Here is a 15,640-nt window from a genome sequence, read left to right on the forward strand (position 1 = left end):
CGCGCTGCGCGTTGTCACAATAACTTGCTACTCCAAAACATATTTCATAAACGCGATTTTTTGTTCAATTTTTAATTAACAAGTCGTATTAATGTTATGCGTATTCATCAGTGTGCTATATGCTGTATAATTAATTTAAAGTTTGTTTACGCGACGCGTATTTTCTTATAAATTCGCTCCCCACACGAACTCTCTCCGTTTCCCCTAATTAAGTACGAACGTGTAAACAAACCAGCATTGCGGACAATTGAAGCAAAAATGCGCTGTTTTAGAAAGACAATAACTTCTATGGAGCTTATTAAGACACCATGCGTGCTAATTTGTGCGTCAGTTGTTGGAATGAATCTTTCTTTATTTTATTTTTTAATTCAGAATTGGAACAATGCCATTCAATGGTGCATGTGGACGGTATCGCTGGGGACAATTAGCATTCTTTTGAGTGTACGGGTAAGTTGAGGCACCTTTGTCTGCGTAGCACTAACTTTTCGTTTAGAAACACATTCATTGGACAAATTTAATTATGATTTACAGTACTATCGATTGCTGCCTTTCCTTTGTGATACGTTCGTGCTTTCTCATATATTTCTGTGTGAATCCATTCGTGCTGTGCGAATTATTTGAGGCATCGGAACTAGAGATTTGTGCTGCACGAGTCCAAAACGTCGCAGGCTTTGCCATTGCTTTTGGAACTGTATACAGCTTCCTGCAATTGGGAACGTTCCTCTATCTTTTTGGTCATAAACTGCAAGTCGTGTCTGAGGAAGATATGAATGATGAGAAACAAGCCCATGCCAACGATATGGAGTACATGATTGATTCCTTTCCCGCCAAACCCATTCATCTTTAAACATTCGTATTTGTTACCCCCAATAAGTGTATTTTTTACGAACAACTCTGCCAAACTGCAGTCTAACCAAAGCTTATTGTTAATACGCGCCTAGTAACAACCAATTGGATCAACTAGTAAGCGTTTAACATCGCTAGCCCAGAGTTCGTTCCCCTTCCTTTTTTTTCTCTCTCGATTACTTTTTTTGCGTTTTGTTTTGTTTTCTTGTTTCCTATTGTTAAGGCATAACTTACTCTTATTGGAGAATATTGTTTCCAATTTCCTGTTTCTTGATTCCTTTATCGTTTTCCGTATTTCCGTACAGGTATATGGAAAGTCTTACCAAAACCGAGGAGATTGTGAACCTATAATATACTCTATAGGTTTTCTCTTTCTAACCAACGACTGTGTCATTGCAACGACCGTTTCATTATTGTACACCTTTTTCTGTCTTTTTAAGGCTCAATCCTTCGGTTTTTTTTTTTCACTTACAATTATTTTTATAACTCTCATTTTATTATTATGGTTAATCAAATTTTAGGTTCTCTTGAACCGAAATAGGACATTATCAGTGATTGGCTCGTTGTTTGATCGTAAGTCAATGAGCTAGCGGCCCGAGAACTTTGTCAACAAGAGACCCTGACAAAACAAAAAGCTTACAACAAATTGCGACGCATTTTCTGTTGTTTATGTGTTCTTAATCATCATGACTAATTAAATTCCGTTTCATGCCTTGCGAGTGTTTAAAACGGATGTCCACACAAGCCTGACGTTGGTGTGAAAAAACACAAAATGCGTAATGCATTTGTGACACAACATATTCTTGCTGCATTTATGCTTTCTTCCCAGCTTCCAGCTGACAAGCTAAATGAAAAAATTGCCTGATTTGCTATGTCGAGCCGACCATTCACCACAAAACTCTTCAGTTTCATACCATACCTGCACAACGAAAAGAGATCAATGGTCTCTCGGTCAGATTTATTAAAAAAACTTAAGTATGCTTCGACTTACGAAGAATGGCTCGCCGTAGGCAGCGAACTAGATAAGCGGGATGGTAAGTTTGATAGAACTTCTTTATATTTGTTTTTTTTTTCGAAAGTTTACTAATTACGGGGGTACAGGAAATGAGGACTGGAGGAGGGATGAACGATCCGATGAATACAACTATGATCTTATCCGAACAAGACTTGTGGAGCTTCGAAATGCGAGAAAGGAGAAAAATACGCAGCTAGTCCTTAGTTTACTTCGTATCACATTGACTCGAAGCTTTGGCAATCTCAACAACATGCGTCTGTATCGGTTTGCGTACGCAGGCACAAAGTACCTAATTAATGATTATTTAAATGAGGTTCGACAATGTCTCGAGTACGTTAACTTCACTGGTGACTTAAATTCGCAAGAAAAACTGAACGAGTTTATCAATTTGAAGCTCACTCTTGGAAACACAGCTCTTATTCTGAGCGGTGGTGGTACATTTGGCATGAATCACATTGGTGTCTTACAAGCGCTTTTGGCGGAAGACCTTGTTCCTAGAATTGTTTGTGGTTCGTCTGCAGGTGCAATCGTAGCTGCAGCGGCTTGTGTTCGAACATACGAAGAACAAATGCTACTTATACATCAATTCCACACAGGTGACTTGAGCGTGTTTAACGAACCTTCGCTGCCATATGAGTCCATGTGGACTCAACTAAAGCGATTTCTGACACGTGGAAGTTTTTTGGATATACAGTATTTAACACGAGTCATGAAAAAATTAGTTGGCGACTTTACTTTCCAGGAAGCTTGGGAGCGTTCAGGCTACATTCTCAACATTACTGTCTCATACGAGGGACTGTATGACATGCCAAAGCTACTAAACTACATCACCGCACCCAACGTTCTCGTCTGGAGTGCTGTTGTTGCTACGTGCTCCGTACCACTGCTTTTCCAACATGCAACCGTTTGGGAACGGGACCCCATTACCAAAGCACTCGTGCCCTTTACTGCGGGTGATAAACCCGTGTGGATGGACGGTTCTGTAGATGGTGATATTCCACATGCACGGCTTGCCGAAATGTTCCATGTGAATCATTTCATTGTATCTCAAGTCAACTTCCACATTGTTCCCTTCATCTTTGATCCGAATTCCACCTCTCGGCTAGAACGCACAGCCAAAAAGTGTGTCGACCTAATTGCCCAGGAATGCAGTCTCACTTTAGGATTACTGTCTGAAATGGGCATACTGCCAACTCTGTGTACAAAACTTCAATCGGCTATTCTGCAAAAGTGTATGTATCTCCATGAACGCGCTAGATTTCGATTTTGCTGGCTGCTGGTTTTCTTCTTGTTCCGTACTAACTTACAGACTCTGGTGATATTACCATCCTGCCCGCCCTTGACTGGAGAAATGTGAAAAAGGTCGTTCGCAATCCAACACCTTCGTTCCTATTAGATGCTTCTGCTAGAGGCAAGCGTGGAACATGGCCCAGTAAGTTCCCTTACTCTCAACTTTTCATGAGCTGAAGTGGATTATTACTAACGCGTAATTATATAGAAATATCTGCCATTCGCAATCAGTGCTCACTAGAGTTCATGCTCAATGACCTTATAAACCAATTGGTTCGCGAACAGGCTGAACATCCTGCAATGTTGATGCAATGAGTCAGGACAATGAAGGACGTTGTCACTTGTGCTACACAAAAAGTTATTCAACCCGACCTCCTTAATCTTCTACAGCTGCATGCATCTTCAAAGTTCCTTCTCCGCTGGTCGTCTCTTCCGCTTGTCTCTTACTTTCACTCACCTTCCCCACGTGACCCATTCGCATACCCCAGCGTAACTGGGGCCCCACTTCACCGCCAATCACCCCGCGCTACTTAGTGGGCAGAACCCCCTGGGCCCCGCCCGAACAAAAACCCTTGTCCGCTTTTCGCATGTTCTGAATGCTAAATCAAGCACAGCTGGACTGTGCTGAAATAAAGACCTGCCTTTCAACAACACGTTTGCCTAGCAACTAGCGATGAACGTTTTGTAACCTTCAGCTGTTTCCGCCAGCATCCAGGTGCCCGCTCGGGGTGGACGAAGCGCCGAGTATTTTGATTTACCCCTTTTTGCGCTAAGCGAACCAATGATTATTGACTTTTAACGAAGTATTAACATAATTGGTTCCCGAGACTGCTTTCCCAGTGGAGTAAACGGAAAACCGATCAGCGTTTAAACCAATCAAGATGAGGGTTTTTTGCCGAAACCCCTCTCCACACGGGATGCTATTTTGCCCGTCACACGCATCCAGACCGTTGGCGCTAGTCGCTTCGGCTCTAATCGTTGTGCGGGGTAAACCCTCCGCGAATATTATTATCGCCACTTTCATGACGTCAACATTACGAGAATTTCCGAGAAGAAGAGCAGATTTACTAAAATCCATGGATATGAAGTTTTACAGACGCCAGAATTAGACGTTGAAGGCACGAATAAAACAATAAATATCCGGGTGCAATTCGTACGGTTCTATAACTGAATCTAGACAAATCTTAATCCGCCGGCGACGTAAGAAGCAAACGCGGCATGCGACTCATTGCGACGCGTCCACCAATGATAAACGTCATGCGTCTCTACGCGAGCTGCCCCAGACGCGCATTGTTGACGCAAATCGCTCACTCCTTTCGGCGCGAAGCGGTCCGGGACGACATAGAGTAGGTGAATAGACGCAAACTAGTATTGCGGAGAAACGGAGCAATTAGTCACAGCAGTTTCACATTAAGTGAGATGGATCGATTAGACGCGTGGTTGTCTCCACAATTCATGTTTTCCACCTGCTGCACTACCCCCTATGATGTCAAGCACATTCTTGAGCAAAAAAGAACAATGAGGGGTATGTAGCGTGTTCGTTGCGGGGAATGCAGCTAGCAGAAGCAATTTGATGATTATGAATTCGAAAAATCGACTAATTCCATCGAATTGGGTTCATTTTTCGGAATCGAACGAATGTAATTTGATGACCTATATGCACCCTGCCCCGCCTTTTCTGTCTTCAACAATACTATAAAAGGGCCTGTATCCTTCCCGTATTGCCATCAATTCACTGCATTCTATCCTCGCATAGCCTCTTTATTCCAGTCGCTTTCGTGAGCAAGCAATCTATTTTCCTTACCCCAGAGTCTACGGGTGTAATATCTTTTTTAATTCTTGCTTACTACATTCCCGTTCCAGCATCACTAGCTCTGTGACCTTGGAACAGTTTGTCTACATCGCACGCTACTACAGAACTTACAGCTGCAATTACCAATTCAATTCTTAGTGCAACAACACAGGAACCCCACACTTTGCTAGGACTCTTTGTGTTTGTTTCTCATACTCGACTTACGTATTAGTCCAGATTCCGAAGACTATCCAGCCGTTTCCGCTATTACAGTCATCGGATCCCTTCTCCACCTTTGACGTCAAACCCCTCAATTCGTCGCGGCTTCCGAAAGATTTCCAGTATCGGCAAGTGACGACTTCAGCGACTTGCTAATTCGACGAGGTTTACACACTTCGTTCATTCAATTCCCGGCTAGTCTAGCGAACAACTTTTGTTGATCTGATTCCCGGTTTATTTAAGCAGTTGCAATCCGCTCTTTAAAGAACCTCAACAGCAACATACCTATCTTTTTGTTTACAAAGCACCCATTGCTTATTCCGAGAAGTACCTCTCTTTCCCGTGCACAACTAACACGAACATGTTGAAAGGACTTTTTGTGTGGACGTTGTATTTAGCGTCAAACCTTTTGAGCGCTTCCGCATTTCCCGCCGATGGCGCTGGTAGTATCGCTCACGTGCTAAAGAAGCGCGACAGCAGCAGCAAGGACTCGAAGAAGAAGCCTAGCTATGCTCCTTATTACACCGATTGTCCTTCGGATAACATTGTGGAGTCTGTCAGCAGCGGCAGCATCCCTGCAGCTGAGCGCTCGTACCTCAGCACTCACAAATCTGTGGCCGACCCAGCTATGAAGCAATACTTCATAAACGCTGGTCTGCCTGGCATCAATGCTGATGATCTTGTCGGCAGCAAGGGTCCTGTGGTCGGTATCGCCATTTCTGGCGGCGGTTTCCGTTCCATGTTGACTGGTGCCGGTGCTTTGAGCGCCATGGATTCTCGTCACAATAACCACACCGTTTTGACCGGTCTGCTCCAAGCCGCTTCCTATGTTACAGGTGTCGACGGCGGTGCTTGGCTGTTGGGCTCAATGGCTGTCAACAACTTCAGTACTGTCAACCACCTCAAGGAAAAAATCTGGCGTCTGCAACGTGACATTCTCTTCCCTAAGAGTATCATTCTTTACAATGCCGACTTCTACAAGGATCTTGTAACAGAGACGGCTGAAAAGAAGGCCGCCGGTTTCGACATTTCTCTATCAGATTACTTTGGTCGTGTTTTGTCACGTCCCTTCGTGGACCCCAAATGGGGCGCCCCTAATGTCTCGTTCTCGAGCATCGAGTCGCAAGAGTGGTACGCTGACGCCGAATTCCCTTACCCCATTGTTATGGCCACAACTAAGAAGCCCGATACCCAATTGAACCGTCTGAACGACACAATTATCGAGATCTCACCCAGCGCTTTTGGTACCTTTGACCACGGTGTCCGCGCCTTTGTGCCAACTGAGTACATTGGTACTACTCTTGACAACGGTAAGAGCGACAACGGCTCTTGTGTCGCCAACTACGACAACTTTGGTCTGATTATGGCCATTGCATCCACGCAATTCAACGGCCTTATGCGCAACTTCAACGACTCTTCTACGAAGAACGGTCGTGTCCTTCAAGATTACTTGAAGGGCAACTTCACTGAAGCCAACCAGGACATTGAGCCTATTCCCAACCCCTTCAAGGGCCTCTCCTCTGCTGCCAATGCTGATGGCTTGTCGGACTCTGACAGCTTGTACCTTGCCGATGCTTCTGAGAGCCAGAACTTGGGTATCTGGCCCTTGATCCAAAAGGGCCGTGACGTCGATGTCATTATCGCCGTCGACAACAGTGCCAACACCGAGTACTTGTGGCCCGATGGAAGCGCATTGGTTGCTACCTATGAGCGTGCTCTTGCCGAGAAGGACAAGGAAGACAGCAACGTCAAGGGTTTCCCCTACATTCCCTCTCAAGAATCCTTTGTCAACCTCCACTACAACGACCGCCCTGTCTTCTTCGGCTGTGATGGTCGCAACACGACCTACGGCAACCACACTGTTACTCGTAACACTCCTCCTTTGGTTGTGTACCTGCCCAACGTCCCTTACATCTACTACACCAACATCTCCACGGAGCGCCTCTACTACACCGAGGACCAAGAGAAGCAACTTTTGACGAACGGTCTCATTGGAGCCACTTATAACAACAACACCTACTTTGGCCAATGCGTTGCCTGTGCCGTCATCAAGCGTACTTTGGAGCGCCAAAACATGACCGCTAGCCCGCAATGCCAAGAGTGTTATGCCCGCTTCTGCTGGTCGGGCGTACAGGACAACACCGAGTCCGACACCACTTACCTCTATGACCCCAAGCTTGCACTTTAATCAGCTCTCTCGTGGTGATAATACCCAACAAAACAAATTGACAGCAATATCAGCCACCTGGTGTCATTAATCGATTCAAAAATTCGAGGTCATTGTAAGAGTAATTCTATTATGTATGTATCGCAAATATAATATATTCAGTTTGGTTACTTACGAGTGGTTGGTGTTTGCGTAAGCACTGTGGCGACGGGCTGGCGCAAGTGGTGGGGAGTCTCCTCGGCGTTTATGCGTAAAGAGCGGACTGAGAAAACATGTTACTGAACATGTTGTTTTTGTTATTGTCGACGCTGCTGCTGCTGAGTTGTATGATTTCGCTCGAGTAGATCCGTAAAGGTCATCGCCAGTAATCTCCATGCTCGTACACATCCGCACTACACAAAGTTCCTCCAACGAGGATCCTCACACCGAGAGTAAACACCGAGGACGATCCATCTCGGTTCAGATAGGGTTTCGCCTATTGCCTGACGCCTCAGTTGATCGGCTTTAAGTCGGCTATAGTCGGCGATGTCATCACTATACTGTCGTATATACGTCAGTACTTCGCGGTTCGTGTCGGCCATTTTGTCTCCGAAACAACCTATTCAACTAGCGACGAACGCAACTTGTCTTCTCCCAACCACAAGAACTGCAAACGTTGTTGCACTAGTGGGCGATTGTAACGCAAACCGTTCTTTTTCAGTAACTGTACGTGCCGTAATGGCTCGAAACTGTGTTTTGAGCTCGCACTCAATTCTTAAAGCCGCGCGTTTAGGAGAAACTAACCCCCAAGGATAGATTTTAGCTTTGATTCGCTACGTGTAAATCATTTTAGTAGCTATATTTGGACGAGAGAATCCTCTGTTGTAATTGTACTTGTTGTGCGTGTGTTCTGCATTAGAAAGAGGTTTTAGCTTTCTTCTCTCCTTAACACACTCTCGAACCAATGTTCTTTTCGACATCGTTCGCTCAGAAGGTCGCAGCAGCTCTTGCTGGTGTGACGCTGACTACACACCTCGTTGGGGGTGTGTCGGCAGTTCCTATTGATGTTTTAAACGAAGAAGTTTATGAGGGTTTTGAAATTGAACGAGACTCAGAACTCATTACATCATTGACGAAGCGCCATACGGACGCTTCGTACGCTCCACGGTTTGTGGATTGTCCTTCGGACTACATGCTCAGAGATGCTACTCTGGGTGTCTCTGATGGCGAAAAGGCCTTCTTGGACAAGCGCACGCCTGTAATTAATGAGGCTATGAACACGTTCCTGAAACGTGCGAACTTGAAGGATCTGAATATCAGTGAGGTCATTACGGACGAGGATGGCCCTCGTCTTGGTATTGCGTTCTCTGGCGGTGGTTTCCGTGCAATGATCAACGGCGCCGGTGTCGTTAAGGCCATGGACAGCCGTTACGGCAGCAATTACACTTCTGTGTCTGGTTTGCTGCAATCGGCCATGTATGTGACGGGTCTGTCTGGCGGCTCGTGGCTCGTTGGCTCAATTAGCATCAACAACTTCTCCAACATTACCTTCTTGAAGGACAACGTTTGGGATTTGTCTGACGGCATCTTCTTCCCCAAGAGCAACTTTGTCAAAGACCTTATTTACTACCACGACTTAAAACATGAAATTGATGAAAAAGCCGATGCTGGCTTCAACACCTCTATTACGGACGTTTGGGGTCGTGCTCTTTCTCGTCATCTTATTGACGCTGAGCGCGGAGGACCTAACATTACCTTCTCCAGCATTCGCAACCAAAGCTGGTTCCAAAATGGAGAGTTCCCCTACCCCATCATCGTTGCTGACAGTCGTTACCCTGACGAGAAGCTGGTTGCTATGAACTCGACCATCTACGAGTTTTCGCCCTACGAGTTTGGCTCCTGGGACAATGCGATCAAGTCTTTCCTGCCTATGGAGTACTTGGGAACGGCTTTGCACAACGGCAGCAAGACGAGCTCTCGCTGTGTGCGCCAATTCGACAATGCTGGTTTCGTCATGGGAACTTCTTCGACCCTTTTCAATGCGGCCCTTTTGCGTTACGAGGGAAGCAACTCGACTATTTCCAACCTGTTCAAGGACTTCCTCGAAGACTTGTCGGAGCACTATGATGACATTGCCGCTTATCCCAATCCTTACCAGTACTACAAGTCGAACCACTCGAACGCTACCAACTACTTCTACGATACGAAGTACTTGAACCTGGTTGACGGTGGTGAAGACAACCAAAACATCCCCATTTGGCCCTTGCTGCACCCTCAACGTTATGTGGACACTGTGTTCGCTGTTGACAGCTCGGCCAACAAGCCCTACGCCTGGCCTAATGGATCGTCGCTCGTCAACACGTACAAGCGTATGGTAGAAACACCATCTCAACGCAACTTTGACGTGCGTGGATTCCCCTACATCCCAGATGAGGCAACCTTCGTCTCATTGGGTCTCAACAGCCGCCCTACTTTCTTTGGATGTGACGGAAGAAACACAACTTTGAACAGCAGTGTTGTGAACAACAAGACACCTCCACTTGTGGTTTACCTTCCCAATGCTCCCTGGACCTTCGATTCTAACATCTCTACCTTTGACTTGAGCATTGACGATGATGATGTTGATGATATCATTAAGAACAGTGTGATTAATGTTTCGCAGAACAACAGTGAGACTTTTACCACATGTATCGCTTGCGCTCTTATTCAACGCTCCTTGGAACGTAAAAACATGTCAACAACCTCGCAATGCAAGCAATGTTTCTCGGACTACTGTTGGAACGGTACTGTTGTCTCGTCCAAAGACACGACAATCGTCTACAACCCTACTCTTCGTGCTAATGCAGTAACCTCAACTGCATCTACTACGGTCTTTTCCGCACAAGTGATGTATGCAGCCATGGCCATTGTTGCTAGCATCATTAGCACCATCTTTTAAGAGAGTATCACTAGCATGAATTGATATATGAAAACGAATCTTTCTACATAGCATTTGTAGGTTACTTTGAGTAGCTAGAATTAACATTTTTTTTTCTTAAGAAGTCAAAAAGTGGTGATGGCCTGGAGGAAGATAATACGGAAAATAACAGAATGTTTTGGAAGTAAGGCTCTGTGGCCGTTTTCGTAATGCTTTACCGTACATTCACTGATTTGACCTCAGTTTCCCTATGACATCGTTGAACTACACATGTTACATGTCATTAAAGAAGTCTGTCTTCACTAAATCTCGTGCAGGTGGCTTGCTCGTTTTGCGTTTCTTGGGCTTCTTCTTCGTGGGCTCATCAAAGTCACTGTCGGAAGAATCCTCTTCCTGTTCGGAACCTTCATTGTTGGAAGACGGGTTTTGTTTTTCCTGAGACAACTCCGTCTCCAAATCAGAACCTGAGTCTGAGTCTGAGCTTGGCGCAGACTCTGATTCGGATTCTTCTTCAAACTTCCAAATGCCCAAGTCAGATCCGCTACTAGCGAGTACATATTGACCATCGTCACTCTTTGTTAAAGTATCGACACCAGCATCCTTTTCCAGTTGGCCGATCACTCGTTCATAACGATTAGGCAAAATGTGAAGCAGACGAACAGCTCCATCACCTCCTCCAACAAATACGGAATCCGAGTCTGCCTGAACCATCTGGTCGACTGACCATTGTTGTGAACGAGGCAGAGGCGACAGGATACGGTCAGTATGATCTCCCCAGTCACCTTTAGTAAACAATGTAACGACGCCAGCAGCCGTTCCAACAACAAATTTTTTGTGAGCATGATTTGTGCGTACAAAGGATCCGCAAGTTAAGTCATCCTCCTGGTCTTCGCTAACGACTGTCTTCTTGGGATTACGGGCATCGATCACCGAAAGCGTGCCATCACCGCTTGTGACGACAGCGTACCGGTCGTCGAAAGGAGTTATGGAAGAAATGTAATCAATGTGATCATCATGCAAGCGAATCACACCTTTTTTCGTTCGACTGTCCCAAACTCCCACCTGTCCAGCATCATCACCAGTAACGAAAATATCGTTATTGAGCCATTGGATTACACTGTATGCTTCTCCAGAAGTACCAGCTTCGCTGGCTGTGGAAGCGGACCATTTGGCCGAGACACGGCCGGTTTCAGATGCAGCAAGCTTTATCACTTTGTCAGAACCAGCAGTGAGGATTGTGTTGGCAGAGCGATTGGCAGAAACAGACCGGCAGCTTTGTTTGTGTCTTTTTGTTGACCAAAGCTCTACCACAGACTTTGTTTCCATGGACCACTGATAAGCACCAACATGGCCGGTGGAGAAACCTGCTACGAAACAGTCTTCACCAGTAACAGCCAAGTCGAATATGTCTTTGTCAAACTTGTGAATCATGTTTTTTATACCAAAAAAAAAATAAATGTGAGATGAGTAAACGAGGATGCAAAAGCAGTAAAGTAACAAAATAATCCAAAAAATTCTAAAACAATGAAAAACCCCAGAACAGAAAAAACACAAAAAGCCTTAGATGATAAATGACAGTGGATAGTTCAAGGATAAAAGAGGGAATCCTAAGACCAAGACAAGTTTTGTATTAACGTAACGAAAGAATAACGAGTCACCGAGTAACCAGTACAATGCTAAAGAATGAAGAACACGAGAAAAGCAGTTCCGGACTCAAAGGCCTTGGACTGTTTTGCACTGTTAGTAAGAGTTCTGTTTCAGTGTGTAGTGGGAATAGTGTGGAAGGTGGGGGTCATAGTAGCTAAGAGGAAACAAAATGCATACCTGTTCGGCTTAAAAAAGAATGGATTAACGAATATGAATGCGATGAGGTTGCTTACCTATGAAAGACGCAGCACTACATCCCAAGGGGATGCTCGTATCCAACCGTGCGGGCACGCGCTCAAATTATTGAAGAACCCGAGTATTGTTGCATAAGTCATAGACTTTACTTGAAAACAATTATTGCTTTAGTTTTTTATTTTCCTATTTTAAACCCGATTCATCTGACAAACTCACCCCTCATGCTCTATCGACTTTGGACTTTTCATTTACTAGACTAGACGCGTCTTGAATTCACGTCGCCAATTAACTTTTTAAGATTTGTCTAAGCGAACTATTTTACTCCACCATAAATGCTACACTAAACGAGCAGATCCTATGTAAGAAGGTAGTTAGTAGTTGGGCTGAATTCTTGCACAAGAATGCATAGGCATAACTAGAAAAAAGCGGAGTTGGTTGAAGGGAACTGGGATTGCGTAAATTTGGGCCCCCCGTAATGCGTTGTTAAAAGAATAGGGAAGAACAGCGCAGGGCATTCTAGTAAAAAAAAAAAGGGAAAAAAATGTTTTGCTGATATACGGTTTTGGGACTGTTAAACACTTTGTTAGCGTTCTGAATTTCAGAACAGAATTGGCTGATGTGTCGCGAACTTTTAGCGCAATTTCTGTACGTGGCAATTGGTTTCATTACGACTAAATGGGGGCATTGCGAACTTGGGTTACCTAAGGAAATAGTGTCTCAGGGAGTGAGATTTAATAAAACTAGGCAGTTCAATTAAACACACTTCCGTAGGCTAGTACGGTATGTATCTCTAATCAAAGTTCTACGGCTTGCATGCATTCGCACTAGAATCATTAATACGAATACTTAGGCTTGTGCTACCCTTTTTTTTTTGCCCTCTCGCTTATGTGAAATCCGTCGCATACAGGAGTCGCAATCCCTTAATATCATCCTATAGTAACGACATGTCACGCATTGCTCACCTTACTCACGAGTAAGGTGGTGCAAAACAAGGCTTTGTGGCATGAAACGTTTTCTGTGATGACTGGGACTGTTTTATTTTCTTTGCACCTTTTTTGCTTCGGGAGAGCATTGTTTTCGATTGTTCGTCAACAATAAAACTGTCGCCTAGAACAGACTTCGTCGGCGATGCGACAGATACAATGAAAAGAGCCATTTAACCTCGTCCAGTGACTCGTCAATCTCTGGGAATGTTGACGCGGGTATGTTGCAAGGGTTGACCCCGTAAAAACTAACAAAGCAGAATGGATCCCTCGGCTGGTAACGCGTATGTCGGAGAGTTGTCCTGTAGTAATGTGATCTACGATACAATAGAGATTTTAGAATACACAATAAGGAGTTTGTACAAGGGGTCTAGCCCGTCATTCATCGATTGTTTTCGGGAAAGTGAGGGGGTTTCTCGTCAAAAAAATAGTATAAATAGGTGTCCATAGAAGTCCATTTTCATCATCCAAAGACGAATCAATTCATCTTTACAACAACTACTACTACTTCTTCAATTCTCAATATGAACTCTGCTCCCGTTTCCAACACTGTTGACGTTGTCCCCACCAAGGGCGCTTCTTACCACCCTACCCACTGGCGTTACCCCAACATGTGGTAAGTAAAGTTGATCGGAGCGAAGCGAAAAGCGACTCGCTTAGATTAATGCGACAGCTTAAGTCGGTCGTCCGCTGGCCCCCATGGATAGCTTGAATCATTACTAACGCACCTTTAGCATCATTGCCTAAGTCATTTGGCATTCACTAAATGCGCACCACCAGTAGGAATTTTCCTAATTCCAATAATATTTTGTCCATCATACACTGAACGTAGCTGGGGGATGGGGTGAATATAATAAGGCGAAGGAGTGGTAGCAGTGGGGTTGGACTTTGTATTAGTAAGAGCATAGATGTTGTTCTGTTCTTTGCATTACTCGATAACCACTAATCTGCACTCTGGATTGCTTATGAATTGATCTACAAAGATTTTGCTTTTTTCTGAGTTTGAATTAAGTTTTGTGCTCTTCATCATTAAATATCATTCAGAGTCCTTGGGTACTTTACATGGTTGTGAATAATAGCGAGTATATATATATATATATATATTTTTTTTTTGTCTGTACTTAGTCTTAGGACCACAGACTAATTTAATATGCACGATGATCCATAGAGCAATCTTTGACCACAGGTGGCAACGTAACACACTAGTTTATTTTACAGCTGCTGGACTTTGCGACACCCTACTACACACTGTCGCTTATAGGTTACACATGCATTCGTTGATCAAGGGTCTACACAAACTATTGCTCCCACTAAAAAGTATATCAGAGGACCCTTAAAGAAATTACTCGAGGCGCCTACTAGTGATCGTCATCGACTCCATTTAACTTTTTCTGAAGGGAAGCCAAACAGAAACTTGGAAACGAGTCTAGAAAACCATTCTCACTCTCACAAACGAACCAATTCCCCCAGGTGACTATAAATAGTTCCTCACGAAGGCAAGCAAAAAATAAATTTATTAAATGAGAATGTCAGTTAGTCGTAGAAGACTAATTGAATGGTGACAATGAAAGTTCACAATTGCAAGGGATGATTGTCATTGTCAATTATTTAGGCAATGACGCTGTAACCAGGTTAATAACGGAAAACTTGTACTCAAGGAAAGAAACAAACAAACGCTCGAATGAACATTTAAGCTCATCCAAGCGAGTCGCTTTTCGCTTCCTTTTCGTCTGATTTACTTACCAGTTGTGGTAAGGAATGGCGACATGGTGGTTGGTGGCATCAGTCTTAGCGGGAACGTTGGAAACGGGAGCAGAGTTCATATTGAGAATTGAAGAAGTAGTAGTAGTTGTTGTAAAGATGAATTGATTCGTCTTTGGATGGTGAAAGCGGAGGATTATGGACACCTATTTATACTATTTTCCAAGACAATTACTTCTCAATCTACCATTCTTCGTTGTCACAACTCCCCCAAGATGCGCCTTGAATTTCGCACTAACTTCGCACTCTTGATACTTTCTCCAATGGATCTTGCGATGTCATGTTAGCAACAAACGCAATCTTAGCGACTTTACATGCGGCTCCCTTACATGTCTCAGTTTTGTAAATGTGGTCCTGATTCAATGACAAATCCTGTCTGTTTCCGAGTCGTACACTGCCACAATCTCATGTCATACTTGGAATTCTGCTTGCTTATTCAACACTTCATCCCGTAAAGTCAAGCGACACTGTAAAAGAAACGAACAGTCGTTCGCATGTTTAATTCACTACTCTTCGTCTATACTATAAGCTTAATCTATGGATGCTTACGAGCAAAAGCGTCAAAAACTTGAGTCCCAAGGGAATCTGACTAAAATTGATATGTCTTTTCTTCTGAGTGGACAGAATTGGTTTGAGGGTAATGCACTTCTTCCTTCCAAACGTTATGTGCCTAATCGTTCATCTCAATGAAGCTACGACCCTCACTAAAATAAACGGGGCTGTGCTTTATTGGAACGCTCTGAAAAACAGCAAGTGATGTAGACAGTTCTCCACTTATCACGTAAAACGTAACCTGCTCGCTGTCACCATTGACAATTGCTGCAATATA

General features: G+C 44.2%; 5 protein-coding genes across 5 annotated transcripts; 4 read left to right on the top strand and 1 right to left on the bottom strand.

Annotated features, from left to right (window-relative positions):
* Positions 1-9: 9 nt before the first annotated feature.
* Positions 10-1,464, top strand: SJAG_02088 (hypothetical protein). The gene is made up of 2 exons (XM_002173271.2): positions 10-447; positions 494-1,464. Exons 1-2 carry the CDS (start codon positions 259-261, stop codon positions 845-847), a joined length of 543 nt encoding a protein of 180 aa, XP_002173307.1. The 5' UTR covers positions 10-258; the 3' UTR covers positions 848-1,464.
* SJAG_02089 (triacylglycerol lipase) lies at positions 1,398-4,345 on the top strand. The gene is made up of 4 exons (XM_002173272.2): positions 1,398-1,880; positions 1,948-3,093; positions 3,171-3,293; positions 3,360-4,345. Exons 1-4 carry the CDS (start codon positions 1,718-1,720, stop codon positions 3,464-3,466), a joined length of 1,539 nt encoding a protein of 512 aa, XP_002173308.1. The 5' UTR covers positions 1,398-1,717; the 3' UTR covers positions 3,467-4,345.
* Positions 4,346-4,829: 484 nt separating this feature from the next.
* Positions 4,830-7,503, top strand: SJAG_02091 (phospholipase B Plb1). The gene has a single exon (XM_002173273.2). The coding sequence runs from the start codon at positions 5,524-5,526 to the stop codon at positions 7,348-7,350; it is 1,827 nt and encodes a 608-aa protein (XP_002173309.1). The 5' UTR covers positions 4,830-5,523; the 3' UTR covers positions 7,351-7,503.
* Positions 7,504-7,997: 494 nt separating this feature from the next.
* SJAG_02093 (lysophospholipase) lies at positions 7,998-10,384 on the top strand. The gene is made up of 2 exons (XM_002173274.2): positions 7,998-8,034; positions 8,125-10,384. Exon 2 carries the CDS (start codon positions 8,273-8,275, stop codon positions 10,244-10,246), a length of 1,974 nt encoding a protein of 657 aa, XP_002173310.1. The 5' UTR covers positions 7,998-8,034; positions 8,125-8,272; the 3' UTR covers positions 10,247-10,384.
* SJAG_02094 (WDR55 family WD repeat protein) lies at positions 10,287-12,045 on the bottom strand. The gene has a single exon (XM_002173275.2). It carries the CDS (start codon positions 11,654-11,656, stop codon positions 10,499-10,501), a length of 1,158 nt encoding a protein of 385 aa, XP_002173311.1. The 5' UTR covers positions 11,657-12,045; the 3' UTR covers positions 10,287-10,498.
* Positions 12,046-15,640: the final 3,595 nt, after the last annotated feature.

The sequence above is a fragment of the Schizosaccharomyces japonicus genome, assembly GCF_000149845.2.
Source record: "Schizosaccharomyces japonicus yFS275 unplaced genomic scaffold supercont5.3, whole genome shotgun sequence".
Lineage (NCBI taxonomy): Eukaryota > Fungi > Ascomycota > Schizosaccharomycetes > Schizosaccharomycetales > Schizosaccharomycetaceae > Schizosaccharomyces > Schizosaccharomyces japonicus.